The 15,679-nt window shown below is 41.3% G+C and overlaps 1 protein-coding gene across 1 annotated transcript; it reads left to right on the top strand.

Annotated features, from left to right (window-relative positions):
- Window positions 1-343: 343 nt before the first annotated feature.
- Window positions 344-13,460, top strand: LOC119417105 (transketolase). The gene is made up of 14 exons (XM_037684315.1): window positions 344-508; window positions 1,663-1,780; window positions 1,848-1,961; window positions 2,565-2,662; window positions 5,748-5,939; window positions 6,671-6,789; window positions 7,513-7,709; window positions 7,794-7,958; window positions 8,044-8,200; window positions 10,160-10,290; window positions 10,378-10,461; window positions 10,565-10,658; window positions 10,790-10,912; window positions 13,089-13,460. The coding sequence occupies exons 1-14, from the start codon at window positions 402-404 to the stop codon at window positions 13,274-13,276; spliced, it is 1,887 nt and encodes a 628-aa protein (XP_037540243.1). The 5' UTR covers window positions 344-401; the 3' UTR covers window positions 13,277-13,460.
- Window positions 13,461-15,679: the final 2,219 nt, after the last annotated feature.

Here is a 15,679-nt window from a genome sequence, read left to right as displayed (position 1 = left end):
TTTTAGTTCATTTAGATCAATCTACAAAATATTGCATCAAAGAAGCTTCTGGGAAATGGATATAAAAATATATTTAAATGGTAAAATGTACATTTATTCCCCCGAAGGAAACCAGTCATGAAGAGGAGGAGGAGGAAACTTGGGGCATCCGGAGTCCCCAACAGAAATCTGACTCGATGTGACAATAAGTTTGATTTGAAGTCGAGTTTCTTTAAAACAACTCCCGCCGTTGTGTTGGGTAAAGATGCGCACTAGAGATTTAACGAATCTCCACCTTCCTCCCTCCCCTCCCTGTCATCATCATCCTCTTCAGACTCGTCCTCTTCTTTACTCTCTGAGCAGCAGAGCGGGAGCTTTTAACTCTTTCCTCAGTTTTAAACGGATCGTGCGCTTGTTGCCAGATGGAGGACTACCACAAACCGGACCAGCAGACGGTGCAGGCGCTCAGGAACGTCGCCACACGACTCCGGATCAACTCCATCAGGGCCACAACTGCAGCGGGCAGCGGGTGAGATGAGAGGGGCTCGGGTGGGGGGAAGAGATAAACGATTCTCTGCAGAACACCGATGTTATCACGCACCTCTTGTTTCCTAAAAGACTTTATAAGGTAGTTAAGGTGGAATGCGTAAAGAATGTGCATGACCAATGTCCCCACGCGATGTCCAACTGACCAAATAGAAAAGAATCAGTGCTATGATGGTAAATATTGTCTGGTTAAACTCATTTAATTATCAAATTAGTCGTGCATGTTGTGCGTATTTTTTATACTAAGTGCGTAAACGTTGATCCATGCGTAATTTACGCACTTGTGCAAAAGAGGTCTAATTTGAAACATTTCTTCTAATTTCTGATTTCAAAGCCAGTTTGTTCAAACAAATAGATTCAGTTGACTGAAATGGTTTGTGCTTGTGCAACACTTTGTTTATTGCGTCAAGTGGATTTGGATTGGGGTCGTGATGTGCTGCAGGTGTGTCAGTGTTTGGCTCTCCCATTGTGTTCATTTTGAAGTTATGTAACACAAAGCATGCTTGCTGTAGTTTGTGTCGCGGCTATGAGCGCGTGAACGCACGGCTCACTGCGCCTGCGCGCTCCGCTACAGTCAGCGTCAAGTTTGTGGAAATAAATCTGAAGAGCGCGTCCGGTTTGTGAGTTCAAATTAGAATCTGAGCTGCCTGCCGCTTTGGAACAAGTCGCAAAAGACTGAAAAGATGAGAGATGATAAATCCATTAAAAGTAGCAATAATAAAAGAAAAACAAACCATCTGTTGCTTAATGATCAAAAATAAATATAAGAATTCCAGTTTGAATTTTCAAAAGTCTGATATTCATGCCACAGTCTCCATCTTTTACTTCATCACTGAACAGTTTCTTCTCCTCTTCTTTTTTTGATGGCTGCCCTCATGGAGGACAGAGTTTTTTATAGTTTGTCTTGAAAATGGAGACAAGATAACTGCAACCCCCCATTCTGTGTCAAATTATCACGACTGTAACAGTTTGAGGTGTCTCCATAGTGTGAGAGGCAAAAAGAGACACTCGCTTTAAATAATAATCAACTATGACTCCATCAGTTAAACTAAACTGTCGTCTGTATAACGTGCAGAACATGATGTTTTTAACGTCACCCTGTGTCTGATATTTTCAGCCGTGCCATTTTTCTTGCAGTCATCCAACATCATGTTGCAGCGCAGCAGAGATCATGTCTGTGCTCTTCTTCCACTGCATGAAGTATCACCCTGAAGACCCACGGAACCCCAACAATGACCGGTTCATCCTCTCTAAGGTAACACACACCAGCAACCACAGGAGATGTTTTTTTTAACTCTGACCTTTGACCTGTGTCTCCTCAGGGTCACGCAGCACCTGTCCTGTATGCTGTCTGGGCAGAGCTCGGCTACCTGAAGGAGAGCGAGCTGCTTAATCTCCGAAAGGTCGACTCCATCCTGGAAGGACACCCAGTGCCGGTGAGGGGACGTTCAGACCTGCTGCGGAAAAGACTAATGTATTCAAATAAACATATGCGCATGCATTAAAGTATCTCTTTACATTTGTTTGGATTTCAGTGCAACACATTTCACAAATCTGCATCATCACCAACTTTTTCACACATTAAAAAAAAAAAACTTTAAACTTACAGTATATGTGCAGGGCTGTCTTTTTTTGTCTTTCTAGACAAATTTGTGTATTTTCTACGAACATGAAACACGTTGAACAGTGAGGAATTCTACAAAGTTCATATGTTTAAAATCCTCTATTCATCTTTGAACTTTTCCTTTAATATTTTGACATTTTGTAGCAAAATGTTCATAAATCATTCTTGTGCGCACCACTCCGTAAGAAGCTGTACCTTGTTAAATATTTTCACACATACAGACGAGCTGTTTGCAGGTACGGACACAGTAACAAAGGTTTTGCTGAGCGATGTCCTCTGCAGCAAACATTACCGCCCTGACGTTGACAAACTCATCCTCTGTTTCATTCATTTTTAACTATCTGTGCACTGAGTCCTGTGTTAAACTTCTCACAGTCTAAGGGATGAAATGCATGTTTTGCATGCCTGTTGACAGAAGCAGCAGTTTGTGGATGTGGCCACTGGATCTCTGGGTCAGGGGCTGGGGGCCGCCTGCGGGATGGCCTACACTGGAAAATACTTCGACAAGGCCAGGTAACGTTCACAAAAACGACACTCCCCTGTTGCAGAGTGAAAATGGGACATTGGAAAACTTGCATGTTGTGAGCATAAATTTAAAAATAAGTGCAATAGACACAAAACATGCAGAGACATTCAAAGTTGTGCAGAAGCACAGCAGCCGTGCACGCCTCTGCACTCAGGCAGAATGTATGAAATTATGCATGACATGAAGTTCACTGCGATGAGCTGTGCAGACGTGACATTGCAGCAGGAGCTTTGGATCAGATTCCTCCTGACAGTCACGTCTGCTCTGTGGGGACACTGAGAGCTTTACCTTTAGATCACAGATGAGAGCAAAGCATTCAATCAAAAAGAGGGTGGTCAATAAAAACATCTATGGAGGGATGAAATTATTCACTCATAATTTAATTTAGATGTAAACAGATAGAGTATAATAACTGTATGCACTTTGTGGATAGTTGTGATATTCTAGTGAGTCTGCTGTGCTTTTATTTGGACTTTTGTTCAGCTGTATGGAGCTGCTTTGAATTGTTCCGCTCGGGTCTCCTTTGTTCTCTTGTGAGAAAGAAAGAATACGACGTATTTCACTGACAAAAGTCAGATGCAGCTTTGTGGCCTGAAAGACAAAATACAATCCATGCACACAGAAAGGCACAAAAATGCGCGCGCTGAAGTTTAATCTTTATAAACAAAATTTGATTTTTTTTGAGGACGTCACCAGAAGAGACCGTCTCAGAATGATTCAGTTTGTTGCTCGCAGCAGAGTGAAGCAGGCGGTGAAGAAATGCTGTGCAGGCCGAGCTCCTCTCTGCAACGTGGCTGCGCTCGATTGTTTCTGCTCCAATAATCACACATCCAAAAGCAAATTTGCTCCATCGTCTCTCAGCCTCACCCACTTGCCTCATCTTTTATCCAAAAAGGGAGAAAATTTGGTGTTGAGCTTCAGCACATTCATCTACGCACCTCACATTGAGCTTGTAGTTAATATTAAATGTGTCGTTTGTAGACGTGTTTTCTGAACGTCAAGTTGATTCACTGCAATCATGAGGAACCGTATCACTGGTTTTATCAGCTAATCTGAGGCTGAAGCTGTAAAATCAGCTGCTGCATTAACTCAACTAAGAGACGCACGCTGAGGTTAAACCACAGGATCAACTAAATTTTAGACGAAGCAGAAAATTCTACAGGATTATGTCCAAACCACAAACGAACAACTGGAGAAACCCAACAGGGATGAGGTGCTTCTTTATTAAAATGCGACACGTGGCTGAACTTGTTGAATTCGTTCAGCAGCAACGATGAGACCGAAGGTAACGGCTTCTGCTTCGTTGCTCTGCAGCTGCAAAACCTGAAACCTGACATTACTGGATGGATCGAACAAAACCAGTTCCTTTTTTTTCTTCACAGCAAACACAAGATTATTTATTTAAAAGTACCGATAGTGACTAAATTTGTTTCTTGCGCTGGCAGAATGTCCACAGAATTTTGGATGTTTGGAGAAAAGACGTGCAGGGAGCTTCTCAGATTAAAGAGCACGAGCGTGTACGAGTTACTTTTTCAGACAATCATTGTCTGACATTGGGATCTCACACTGTGTCCTTGACACACAGGACACAGTGTGAAGTTGCAAAAAAATCTACCTCAGCACAAAAAAAATCAACAAAGATTAGACATTTTGCAGGGGGGAGGCCGACAAAGGCGGTGAGATTGTCCGTGAGCACTGCCAAAAAGTTCCATAGTCCTGATAAGATGGCACAGTGTCTATCAGCCGGTTCAGCTCTGATAAGGGTCCACAGATGTTCTCGGGGGGAAGCAGGAGCAGAGCTTCATGATTTACATATCCTCCAGGAGCAATTTGAGATAAGTTGGTCTATCCACGGCCAAACGGGGAAGCCATATTCAGATAAACAACAATAGTTTTGGGACAGGTCGATTCTACTGATTTCATGTCTGCTTCATAATTCTGCTGCTGCGCTCAGTGGTGAATCCAAACAGCCAGATTTGTGGTCATTCCTCCGGTCCATGCTCGCAGCCTTCTCCATGTCGATTCCTTCATGCCAGCGCGTTCCAGATTCGCAAAGCATCTGAGTCTGAGCACTTGATGCACGGTACAATCCTTCACATGGGCAGGCAGCCTCACCATTGCCAAAAACTGCTGCCGACGTCGTCCCAATTTGTCGATATCCCAGGTACCCGCCGATTCCAAAAGCAGATAATCCTGTTGTTGTAATCCAATTTTGTACACGTCGTGTGTCCCTTCAAGGCATGAGGGTTCTCCTGAACTGTTTTCTTGTTGAGAAAATTTTATCAATTGCGTTGAGAGACCAGTTGATCAGAGCCATAATTTATGATTTGGAAGATGTGTACGGAGAGGCTCTACAAATAAACCTGCTTTTGTTGCATCAAGAACAGATTTATGACAAAATCTTGATTATTTTTTACTTTTTTTTTCATATGATTTAGAAAAAACTTAGGAAATAGCTGGGGTTTTATACATTTAAAGTGCAAATGTATTTTCCACACAAATCAAAATGTATTTTTACATACTTGTAAACTAAATCTATTTTACAGGTCTTTATCTAACTTTGTAAATTCTTAAAAAAAAAAAATCTATTTTCTGAATGTCTCTGTTAACGTTACTAAAACCTGCCAGTGTTTTTACATTTCATTGCCTGTTTTCAGGTCTTATATTAAAGGAAAACACATTTCACAAGCTGCACTTTTAGTTTTTTTTAATAAGTTTTATCTCCGGTCCTCCTTTTCTTTAATTTCCTTCTTTGTGGAATTCCTTTCATAACTTTCGCCGCTTTTCTCGTCTGCCTGTGCCACGTGTGTGTTTTTATCCTTTCTTTGAGCTCATGGCTGGAATGCGTGCCTTTCTGCATGTCTCAGCCTATTTCCCAGTTGTGATGTTTTTATCTGACTGGAAAGCTGTCAGAAGAAATTACAGAACGTGAGCAACCGCTGAAGATGGCGGGGGCGTGGATCGGTTGGCGTGTTTAGGTCTGAGAGTCGGCTTCAGGGGATAGAAAGTTGTGAGAAATGATTAATCCGTTTATCTGCCATGTTAGCTCTGCTAAACCGCCTCTGTGTGCAGTTACCGGGTGTTCTGCCTGCTGGGTGATGGAGAGCTGTCAGAGGGCTCGGTGTGGGAGGCCATGGCCTTCGCCTCCTACTATCAGCTGGACAACCTGGTGGCCATCTTGGATGTTAACCGTCTGGGTCAGAGCGAGCCGGCTCCGCTGCAGCACCATGTGGAGAAATACCAGCGCCGCTGTGAGGCCTTTGGGTGAGAAGCTCTTGACCAAAATTAATTTTTAACCCCCAAGTCCCCAACTCTAACCCTAATTTTTTTGCTTTTACTGCACGATCTACTATAGCCGGGCGTGGTCCTGGTGGGTCGTGGAGAGATAATGGCAACCTGACATAATCTGATAACTATCAGATTTAATCTTTGATCTAAACATGCTAATTAGCTAGCTTATCTTGAGCGGCATTAGACGCTTATAAACATTTCTTAATTTCGTGTCGGTAGCTAAAACTTTGTTAGCATGCTAGTTAGCTTCTATGCTAGGTGCTTATCTTAGCGCCAAATCTCAATGCAATTTCTTGCTACTTATTTTAGAATTTTTGCTCCAATTTATCAATGAGATTCATAAATCATAGTATTTTGGTAATGCGGAACACATTTAGAATGTTTTTAAAGCGTACAGTGCTGTGTAAAAGTCTTGAGTCAGCTGTCATTTCGTTATCTTTTGCTTCTGGGCTCAGGATTTCTTTGAAACGGGTCTTGAGCAATGGTTCTCCCAGGTCTTTTATTCAAGGTTTTCTTCAGACTTTGGCTGCTTTGTTTAATTATTCTTTTCAGTCTTTGTATCTGACCATTACAAAAAAATAACATCCAAAGTCCACTTGAGCATCAAAAATTGGGGGAACCCTCAGGACCACTTTGAAAGATAGAAGAAGAAAATCTGGCCTTAATGGAAGAAAAATGTGAAGGAATCTTTCTGTTTCTTTCAGCTGGCATTCCATGATTGTGGACGGCCACAGTGTGGAGGAGCTCTGTAAGGTTCTGAATCAAACCTGCCATCAGCCAATCGCAATCATAGCCCGGACCATAAAGGGGAAAGGCATTCCAGGTAAAAAAAAAAAAATCCCACAATCACACAGTTTACAGATTATAAACTCAAACGTCACTGCAGAGATGACTCATATTATATTTCTGAATTAAGCCGGTGTGAACTGTTCAACCATCTAACATTCAAAAACACGTTTAAGAACGACTGGGTGAAAAAAGAGGACGCTGAGTCGGGGTTCTAGTTTGGTCAGAGGATTTTTTTCAGTCAATTCTAAAGACTCGCCACCAATAATTTAGGCCTTAATCCAGTCATATTCCGGGAGGCGTTCTAGTGTTTTTGCTTCTGCAGCTCGATAATCCCTCAGAATGTGTAAGGTATACTCGGAGCGCTGGCACAATGTGACCATGTTGTGATAACTCTAAGGCCGAATGTGCGCGACCACAAAGACGGTTATAACAGCAGAGCACGAATGTAGAGACTGCGCAACAAAACGCTCAGCCCCTTTTCTTCTGGCCCCCGACCTCTCCAACGTGGGTTTGTTGTGATCTTCTGAAGCAGATGATTGTTGTGATTCTGACAGCTGGAGGAGCTTATTTTTTGCCCACTCGCATAAATGTAAAGAAGAGAAGTTTGTGTTGGATATTAGAAGGAATTCAGATTGTTTTGGATGCATAAATACCTTCTTAATATCCCACATGCGCACCGTTAATCCCCACAGGCCCCAGAAGAAGCCTGGACTTTGCGTTAGCATTTAGTTTCCCAATAACTCTGTTTGTGTGTCAGCGGCTGAGGATAAGATGGGCTGGCATGGCAAACCTCTGCCCAAAGACATGTCAGAGAGTGTGATCAGGGAGCTGCAGAGTCGCATCATCAGCTGCAACAAGCGCCTCTACCCTGCTCCACCCAACGAGGACGCAGCACCTGTCAGCCTCTGCAAAGTCGGCATGCCGAGCGCCCCCAACTACAAACCTGGAGACAAGGCGAGACACAGCTAACACCCATAGCTCGTCCTGTAGGTCCCAGTTAGGTGAATAAATACTGATCAAGTTCGTCTGTTTAATCAGATTGCTACAAGGAAGGCGTACGGGGTGGCTCTGGCCAAACTGGGCCGTTACAACGAGCGTGTGGTGGTCCTGGATGGAGACACCAAGAACTCAACCTTCTCTGAGCTCTTTAAGAATGAGCACCCCAACCGCTACGTGGAGTGCTACATCGCCGAGCAGAACATGGTCAGAAGGATACGTGTAGACCGGTTGTCAAGAGCTCATCAGCTCGCTTCACGTTTCTGCGTTTGTTCTCGCGTCTCTCCTGCAGGTGAGCGTGGCGGTCGGTTGTGCGGTTCGAGACCGTAACGTGGTGTTTGCCAGCACCTTCGCCACGTTCTTCACCCGAGCCTACGACCAGCTCCGCATGGCGGCCATCTCCGAGAGCAACATCAACCTCTGTGGCTCCCACTGCGGCGTCTCCATTGGTCAGTCACTGTCAGTTTATCGCTTCTAATAATGTGAGTGCAGGCTCCGTGTTCACACGTTGATTCTCTGCTTTAATTATTTTAAATTCATTCACTTTTGCACTCTCGGTGTTCATTTAGCCGTTCATATATATGAAACTGTTCAGCTCATTCAGGAGGTGGGTGCCATTATTGTTGTATTTTGTAACGTACGTCATTTTCAAAATACTATTAATAACATATTAACCATTTTAAAATATATTTTCATCATATAAATACTTTTAAAATTCCATAGCAAATATAATTATTTTAGAAAGCTGCTTCAGCATTAATGCTCTGTCTTCTTTTGTCATTACAGTAGCTATTGTTCTGCTACTTTTAGCTTTTAGCTAAACTTTTGTTATTTTGGGGGACTAGTTAGCCTTTTTTTACTTTTAGCCTTTTGCCCCTTTTAGCTAGAAATCAGCTGCTTTTGTCCATTGTTTTTCCTTTTTTAGTTTTTAGCCAAACTTTTGCTACTTTTAGCTGGCATTCTGCTACTATTCTCCTGCAATTTGTTATGTTTAGCTTTTCATTAGCGCTAGCATTCTGCTGCTATTCTCCTGCAATTTATGTTTAGCTTTTCATTAGCCCTTTGTTACTTTTAGCTTTTAGCCTTTTGGTACTTTTAGCTAGAAATCAGCTGCTTTTAGCCAGTGTTTTTCTCCTGTTTTAGTTTTTATCCAAACTTTTGTTACTTTTAGCTGGCATTCTGCTAAGTTCTCCTGCAATTTGTTGTTTTTAGATTTTTGTTAGACCTTTGGTACTTTTAGCTTTTAGCCTTTTGCTACTTTTAGCTAGAAATCAGCTGCTTTTAGCCAGTGTTTTTCTCTTTTCTTTTAAGCCAAACTTTTGCTACTTTTAGCTGGCATTCTGCTAGTATTTTTCTGCAATTTGTTATTTTTAGCTTTTCGTTAGCCGTTTGCTGCTTTTAGCCTTTTGCTACTTTTGCAGTCAGATGCTTTTAGCCAGAGTTTTTCTATTTTTAAAGTTTTTAGCCAAACTTCAATTGCTCCTTTTAGCTGGTTTTCTGCTCCTGCAAATTGTTGTTGTTAGCTTTTTGTTAGCCCGTTGTTACTTTTAGATTTTAAAAGCTACTCTTTAGAAGATACTGTTAGCTCCTAGCTCCCAGTTTGCTATTTTAAATTTTAGCTAGCTTTTGCTACTTTTTGCATTTGCTTGTTTAGGTTTTAACTCATGCTCTGCTTCTGTTATAGCTTTAACTACGAACAACTCAATTTCGGTTTCCTTAACAAATTTCAGCCACTCAGCGCTCAGCATTCACTCTGAAGTTTCTCCAGTTACAAGACTTTCCTGCATCTTGTCAGAGAAAATATAAATATTAAATCAGCGTATGACGAGTAGTTTAAAGAGATGTTGCTGTTTTACTGGCAGAACATTCTTGTAAAAGAGATTAATAATCTCAATGGATTTCCTGGTAAATAAAGGTTTAATTTTTTTTTTTTTTAAAGAGATGAGAGAGAAAGATATTAACCTAAACGTGACGAGGAGCTGTTTGAAGGTGTTTTAACTTTTTATTTTCTTAATGTTAAAAACTGAGTACTATATTAAAGCAGTCTAAGCCTCACGGGGAATCGACCCACAGACGGAGCTTTGCTTGCTGCCTGTAGTTTGTTCTGTGTTTATCATTTGAAATCCCTGCAGGCTGACACTTTCCTCCCATCTTACCAAACTTTGTGTCACTGTTTATTTTCCTCTTCTGACGTCAGCTCTCCTCCTGTCCTCCCTCTCTCCCCGTCTTTGTCTCTGTCGTGGAGGTTGATGACAGAGCAGCCTGATTCTCTCTCATCTCCTCTTCCTCCTACTCTTTCACCTTCTCCTCCGCCTCACCAGGTACACCGCATGCCAGCCGTCGGATTCACCGTTCGATGAATTTTATCTTGCCTGACTTGTTTTCTCGTTGCTGAAATGTGTAATTAGGTGAAGATGGACCCTCTCAGATGGGCCTGGAGGATCTGGCCATGTTCAGAGCCGTTCCCACGGCAACTGTCTTCTACCCAAGTGACGGTGTTTCTACTGAGAAGGCTGTGGAACTGGCAGCCCTGACAAAAGTACTCATATTTAACTTTGAATTGGAAAATTTTAACACTTAATGGTTAAAACTGTAAGATGATGTGATGACTTCTGATTTGTTTTAGGGTTTGTGTTTCATCCGAACAAGTCGCCCAGAGAACAACATCGTCTACAACTCAAACGAAGACTTCCACGTTGGGCAGGCTAAGGTTTTCTTCACATCTTCTGACATTTACGCCACTTACAAATTGTCTTTTACAACTCACGACGCACTTTTAGTTTCCACGCACAGACTCGTATGTTCTCTCCCAGGTGGTTTATAAAACCAACGATGATCATGTGACTGTGATCGGAGCAGGGGTTACTCTCCACGAGGCTTTGGCTGCTGCTGAGATGCTGAAAAAAGGTCAAGAAATGGAGCAAGAAAGACAGAAGACCATCAAAACCAGCTTGCACATAAACACCATATTGATGCCTTTCTTTGTAATCTGATTTATAAAGTCGAAACTTTATTTGTCTTCCTTTCCCTTTTACCAGAGAGAATCAACATCCGCGTGATTGACCCGTTCACCATCAAACCCCTGGACTCCAAGACCATCACCGACAATGCCAGGGCCACCAGAGGACGCATCATCACAGTGGAGGACCACTACTACGAAGGTCTGCACACGCACAAGTAATAAACATGCCGAAGTAGAACAAAATAGTTTCAGGAAATATCAAGAAAGATTTCTCTCTAATTATCCAGAATCTAAAAATCCATTGTAGAGACTAAAAGAGCAGCTTCAATCAAAAACACATTTTCTGCATTATAATAGTTTTAAAGTTGATGTAATACACAAAAGATACATATTGTTTGTGTTGGCTTCCTGCATGGATATAGTTTGTTTGCCTTTTTTTATGTTTCATTTGAGACTGAAGAGTCCTGTGTTCGTGCATCATCTCATAAATAAATTTTAACAATGGGCCGAAATGTGAATCTCCTGAAAATGGTGAGAGAGGAGGAGGACGAGGACAGACACATCAGGGATGAAGCTGAGGGTTGTAAGGAGTGTGATGGTAGATGAGGAGAAAAGAACAGTATTTATTTGATAAAGAGCTCCGGAGCCTGTCAGTGTTTCTTAAATTCAGCTCCGGCCTTTAGGGCTCCTGCTGACCTACATACAAAATCAAGCTTCACCTCCTCTCTACTGGTATTTACAGTAATTTCTGTTTCCATAGTTTGTTCTTTTTTTCTTTTATTTTTTTTATTATTATAACAAAATCAAATTAAAGTCCTAGCATTCCTTCAAAGAATGCATATGTCCTGTTTTATTCCAAACTTTTAAACTGAGATCATTTTATGTTAAAATGACAAAGTTGTTGTTTTGGTCACGTTATGCACAACCATGTAAAACGGTGAGACGTCCTAATCAAAGTAAGTGTTGTCAATGACTCTCAGCTACTACCACACCAAATGTAAGCCCAATTTCTATTAATTTAACAGTTGGAGACATCGTTGTGTCGGCTAATGTTGAATCACTGTGGCAACCAGCTTGAATTAAGATGTAGATTCAATGAAAACCTTTTAGAGTTTTATTGAAATCAGCTCAGTGATTGATGGGATATTTTGCTAACACAGAGACAGAGTTAACCTCACAGTCTATTAAGGCTCAGAATATTTGTTGGGAATGAAGCTCAGCTACTATAATAAATCTGACTCATTCCACAGCAGTTAGCAGAGAAAACCTGCAAAACTGACTGAACGGAGCATTTTCTGTGTTTTCTATTTTCAGCTGATTTTGGTGCAAATCTCCAGTTGGGCAGATGCTGAAAGTTCATCAGAGTAGAATGGATTTGCAAATTCTAATTGATTTATTGAACACTTTTTGTGGGGGTGGGACGTGAAAACAAAAAAGCAGTTTCCTCTTAGTTTTCTCTGTTGTTGTGTCACACAGTGTTAAGATGAAAGTGAAAACACCGTTTGGATGATTTATTAGCAGTTTCATTTATGAGTCAAAAATGCAGCTTTGACTTTGAAATGAAAAAGCCTTTCTGCTCATCTTCATTATCAAATTTGACATTTCAAAATGAATTTTGGTCACGTTTTTACGTTTGTTTTGAAAATTAAACGTTAAACGTTATTTTCTTTATCGTTTTTAATTAATTTACAAACTGAGCAGTCTTGGAGAAGAAAATGAAAATGCAGTTTGGATGATTTTATTTTTATTTATGAGTCAAAACGTGCAGCTTTATTTTGAAAATGAAAAGCATTTCTATTAATCCATTTTAATTTGAAAACTGAGACACATTCGCTTCCATATATGTAGATGAACATTGAATTACTTTCTGCAGCAAATTTAATTACTGTATATTTCAGACTATAAGGCGCAATATCAACGAACGTGTCTGTTTTCATACATAAGGCTCACTGGATTATAAGACTCATTGTTTGGGGGGGGGGTTTTGTTGAGAAAATTAAAGGATTTGAAGTGCGCCTTATAGTCCGAAAAATACGGTAAAATCCATTAAATGGCTTCCTGCAGGTTTAAGATGCTACTTTTCCGTGTTGTTAAACTACGGTGAGTTTTAACCGTGCAGTAATAATCTCTGTGAGCAGCAAGAGCTGTGTTTACAATACTTAATCTAAAAGTGTGACAACAGAGGTGTGAGAAAGGCGCAGGAGGGTGGTGTCTGTCCACATCACATCCTGACACAGCTCCATCCCTCATGGCTGTGCTCGGAGGCTGATTATGACAGGAAGGCGGATTAGGACAGTAACAAAAAGGCTTGACTGTGTGTACAAATAATCTCCCAACGTGTGCATCACTTGTTCTGTCTGCTCCGTAACCCACAGGTGGTCTAGGCGAGGCCGTGTGCTCCGCTTTGGTGAACGAGAGCGGCTTCACTGTTCACCGCCTGGCGGTCTCCCAGGTGCCCCGCAGCGGCAAGCCCCACGAGCTGCTCCGAATCTTCGGCATCGATCGCGACGCCATCGCCCAGGCAGTCAGGAAGATGCTCAGCAGCTCCACCAACGCCAAGTAAGAAGGCCGCAGGACTGACTCCGTGGTTAACCTGGGCTCACCATGGAAACAACAAACCAACGTACACAAAGGAGAAGGCGGCGCTTCAGGCTCTCGTCCTTGTAGAACAACCTAAAAGTTAATTTGATCAAAATGAAAGGTGCTTCTCTGTCATCTGTGAGGTCAGACACCCGCTCCTCCTCTTCACTCACAGATATTCACACTTTAGTTTTTTCCTGCCTCTAAAAAGTTCTGGTGGTGCTCTGGTGTTTTTGAGTAAACGACAGTGGTTGTTGTTCAGATTTCAGTCTTTTATTTTATTTTTGTATCTGTGCTGTCTCGTTCTTCCCAGGCTCAGTGTGACTCTGTAAACCTTACCAGAGGCCGGCAGGTTTGTGGAGAATCTCCAGTTTGAACGCTGACTGGTTTTAATTCTCCTGACTCTGACAAAGTTAAATCAGGTCCTTTGGATGGATAAAAAATAAATAAAATTTAAAAATTGTTGAAATGTTTTGTCTTTTATCCAAAAGACTTTGTCAGTCTGAGGAGCTGCACTAAACTCAGTCTTATAAATAGGACCTTCTCATAGTGGATCAACCAGTTTGCTGGTGACAGCCAGAACTAGCGGTTCACATGCAAAAGGAGGACCATCAGCCTAATCGATCGATCATTCTTAACAAAGAGTGATGACAACAGTGAATAACAACGACAACAATAGATAGTCATAAAATAGACATGGGTATACAAATTTCCTTTTTTTTTTTTTTACAAATCAAAACAATCAAAACAAAATAGTAACCAAAAGGACAATCAAGAGAAATAGTAGCAAAAAACCAGCTCGATTATAAGGCGATGTAGAAAACTAAAAACAGGAACATGTCTGCATTGGTTTTTGTCAGGAACTTAGATGTTTAAAGTCCCTTAGAGAGGTCAAGGTCGAGAACTTAAGATCTTTTTGCAAGATATTCCAGGAAACAGGAGCGGAGTAGGAGAAGGTCCTTTTACCTAGTTCAGTCCTCACTGAGGGGACACTGCAGGTAATAATGTCCTGAGAGCGCACGCTGTAACTGCACTCACACAGAGACATGTAGGAGGAGATGTATGAAGGCAGCAGACCAAGAAGTGATTTAAAGATGAAAATGTACCAGTGAGAGAGTCTGTGTGAAGTTAATGATGACCAGTTAACCAGTGAATACAGGATACCCGTCCATAATTAAACAGGCGGAGGCCTCCGTGTCCAATTGTCCCCCTCTTACAATGCTGTTATTGCATCACTCAGCCCTCTGTGAATAGCAAGTGGCCATCAGGGCACTAATGATCGATTAGGCTGATGGTCCTCCTTTTGCATGTGAACAGCTAGTTCTGGCAGTCACCAGCATAAACTGGTTGATCCACTATAAGAAGGTGCTATTTATAAGACTGAGTTTAGTGCAGCTCCTCAGACTGAAGAAGTCTTTTGGATAAAAGACGAAACATTTCAGAAAATGTTTTTAATCCGTCCAGAGGACCCGATTTAACTTTGTTCCATTTTTCTACCTGGATTATTGAGCATGCATCAGGATATCTCCTGCCTCTGATTGTTGTTGGGACTGCTTCACACGAATAAATGGATGGATTCTTCACACTTTTTGTGTCTTTGATATTTCTTTTTGTCCACTGAAATGGCAGAAACAACTGCAACCCAGTGCAGAGTTCTGTCTTACAGGGAATCGTGCACATCTTCATGTTATTTTACTCTAACCACGTGAATTCATTCATGGTTTAATTGGTTACATTTGGTGGTGGTATAAATATATTTCACTAATTCATTTAGACTGTAAAGTTTTGCATGTTTGGATTATCGCGAGCAGGTGCCTACAAGAAGAGCTCAGTCTAAAAATGTTCAACTGGATGTGAACGTGACTGTAAGGAAAATAAACATGTAAAAGTCAAACTTTCAATTTGTTTAGACCTATGTGAGAGAACAACCTAATACCGTTAGTTATGATTTCCATAAGCTTGTTTTTAAATCTTATTTATCAGGGCAGCCATTATTATGGGTGTTCTGTACCAGTTGTTTCTGTTTCTTCATCCAGCATGACGTGCAGCCACACCTTAAAACAGGCTGGTAGTTGGGTCTGCTGCTTCAAGTCGAAGCTGCTCTGGTCTCAAAATTTAATGTGTGTCAATAATTTAAAGGCTGTTCAAAGATTTACAGGCTGCCGTACCTGTGAGTGAAAATACAGGATGCCAAGAAGCACGCGGGCGACTTTAGTCAATTTTATCTGTTGTCTAAAAATGTTTTTTGTTAAAGTGGACATTATAAAATGAGGTTATGATGACAGTGTGGTGAGCATGATGAAAACTTAAATACTACAAAAATATTTACAGCTAAATATTTGATTGTGGCTCAATGCATTAGTGGTTATTTTTTTATCATTTAGAC

The sequence above is a fragment of the Nematolebias whitei genome, chromosome 11 (assembly GCF_014905685.2).
Source record: "Nematolebias whitei isolate Nwh7 chromosome 11, NemWhi1, whole genome shotgun sequence".
NCBI lineage: Eukaryota > Metazoa > Chordata > Actinopteri > Cyprinodontiformes > Rivulidae > Nematolebias > Nematolebias whitei.
This window is presented reverse-complemented; position numbering and strand designations above follow the sequence as displayed.

Bases quoted from the DNA above. Each gene is read 5' to 3' on its own strand.
- LOC119417105 (XM_037684315.1), top strand. From the start codon at position 402: ATGGAGGACTACCACAAACCGGACCAGCAGACGGTGCAGGCGCTCAGG. The intron at 7,710-7,793 runs GCGAGACACAGC...CTGTTTAATCAG, and splicing joins ACTACAAACCTGGAGACAAG to ATTGCTACAAGGAAGGCGTA. The intron at 10,913-13,088 runs GTCTGCACACGC...CGTAACCCACAG, and splicing joins GGAGGACCACTACTACGAAG to GTGGTCTAGGCGAGGCCGTG.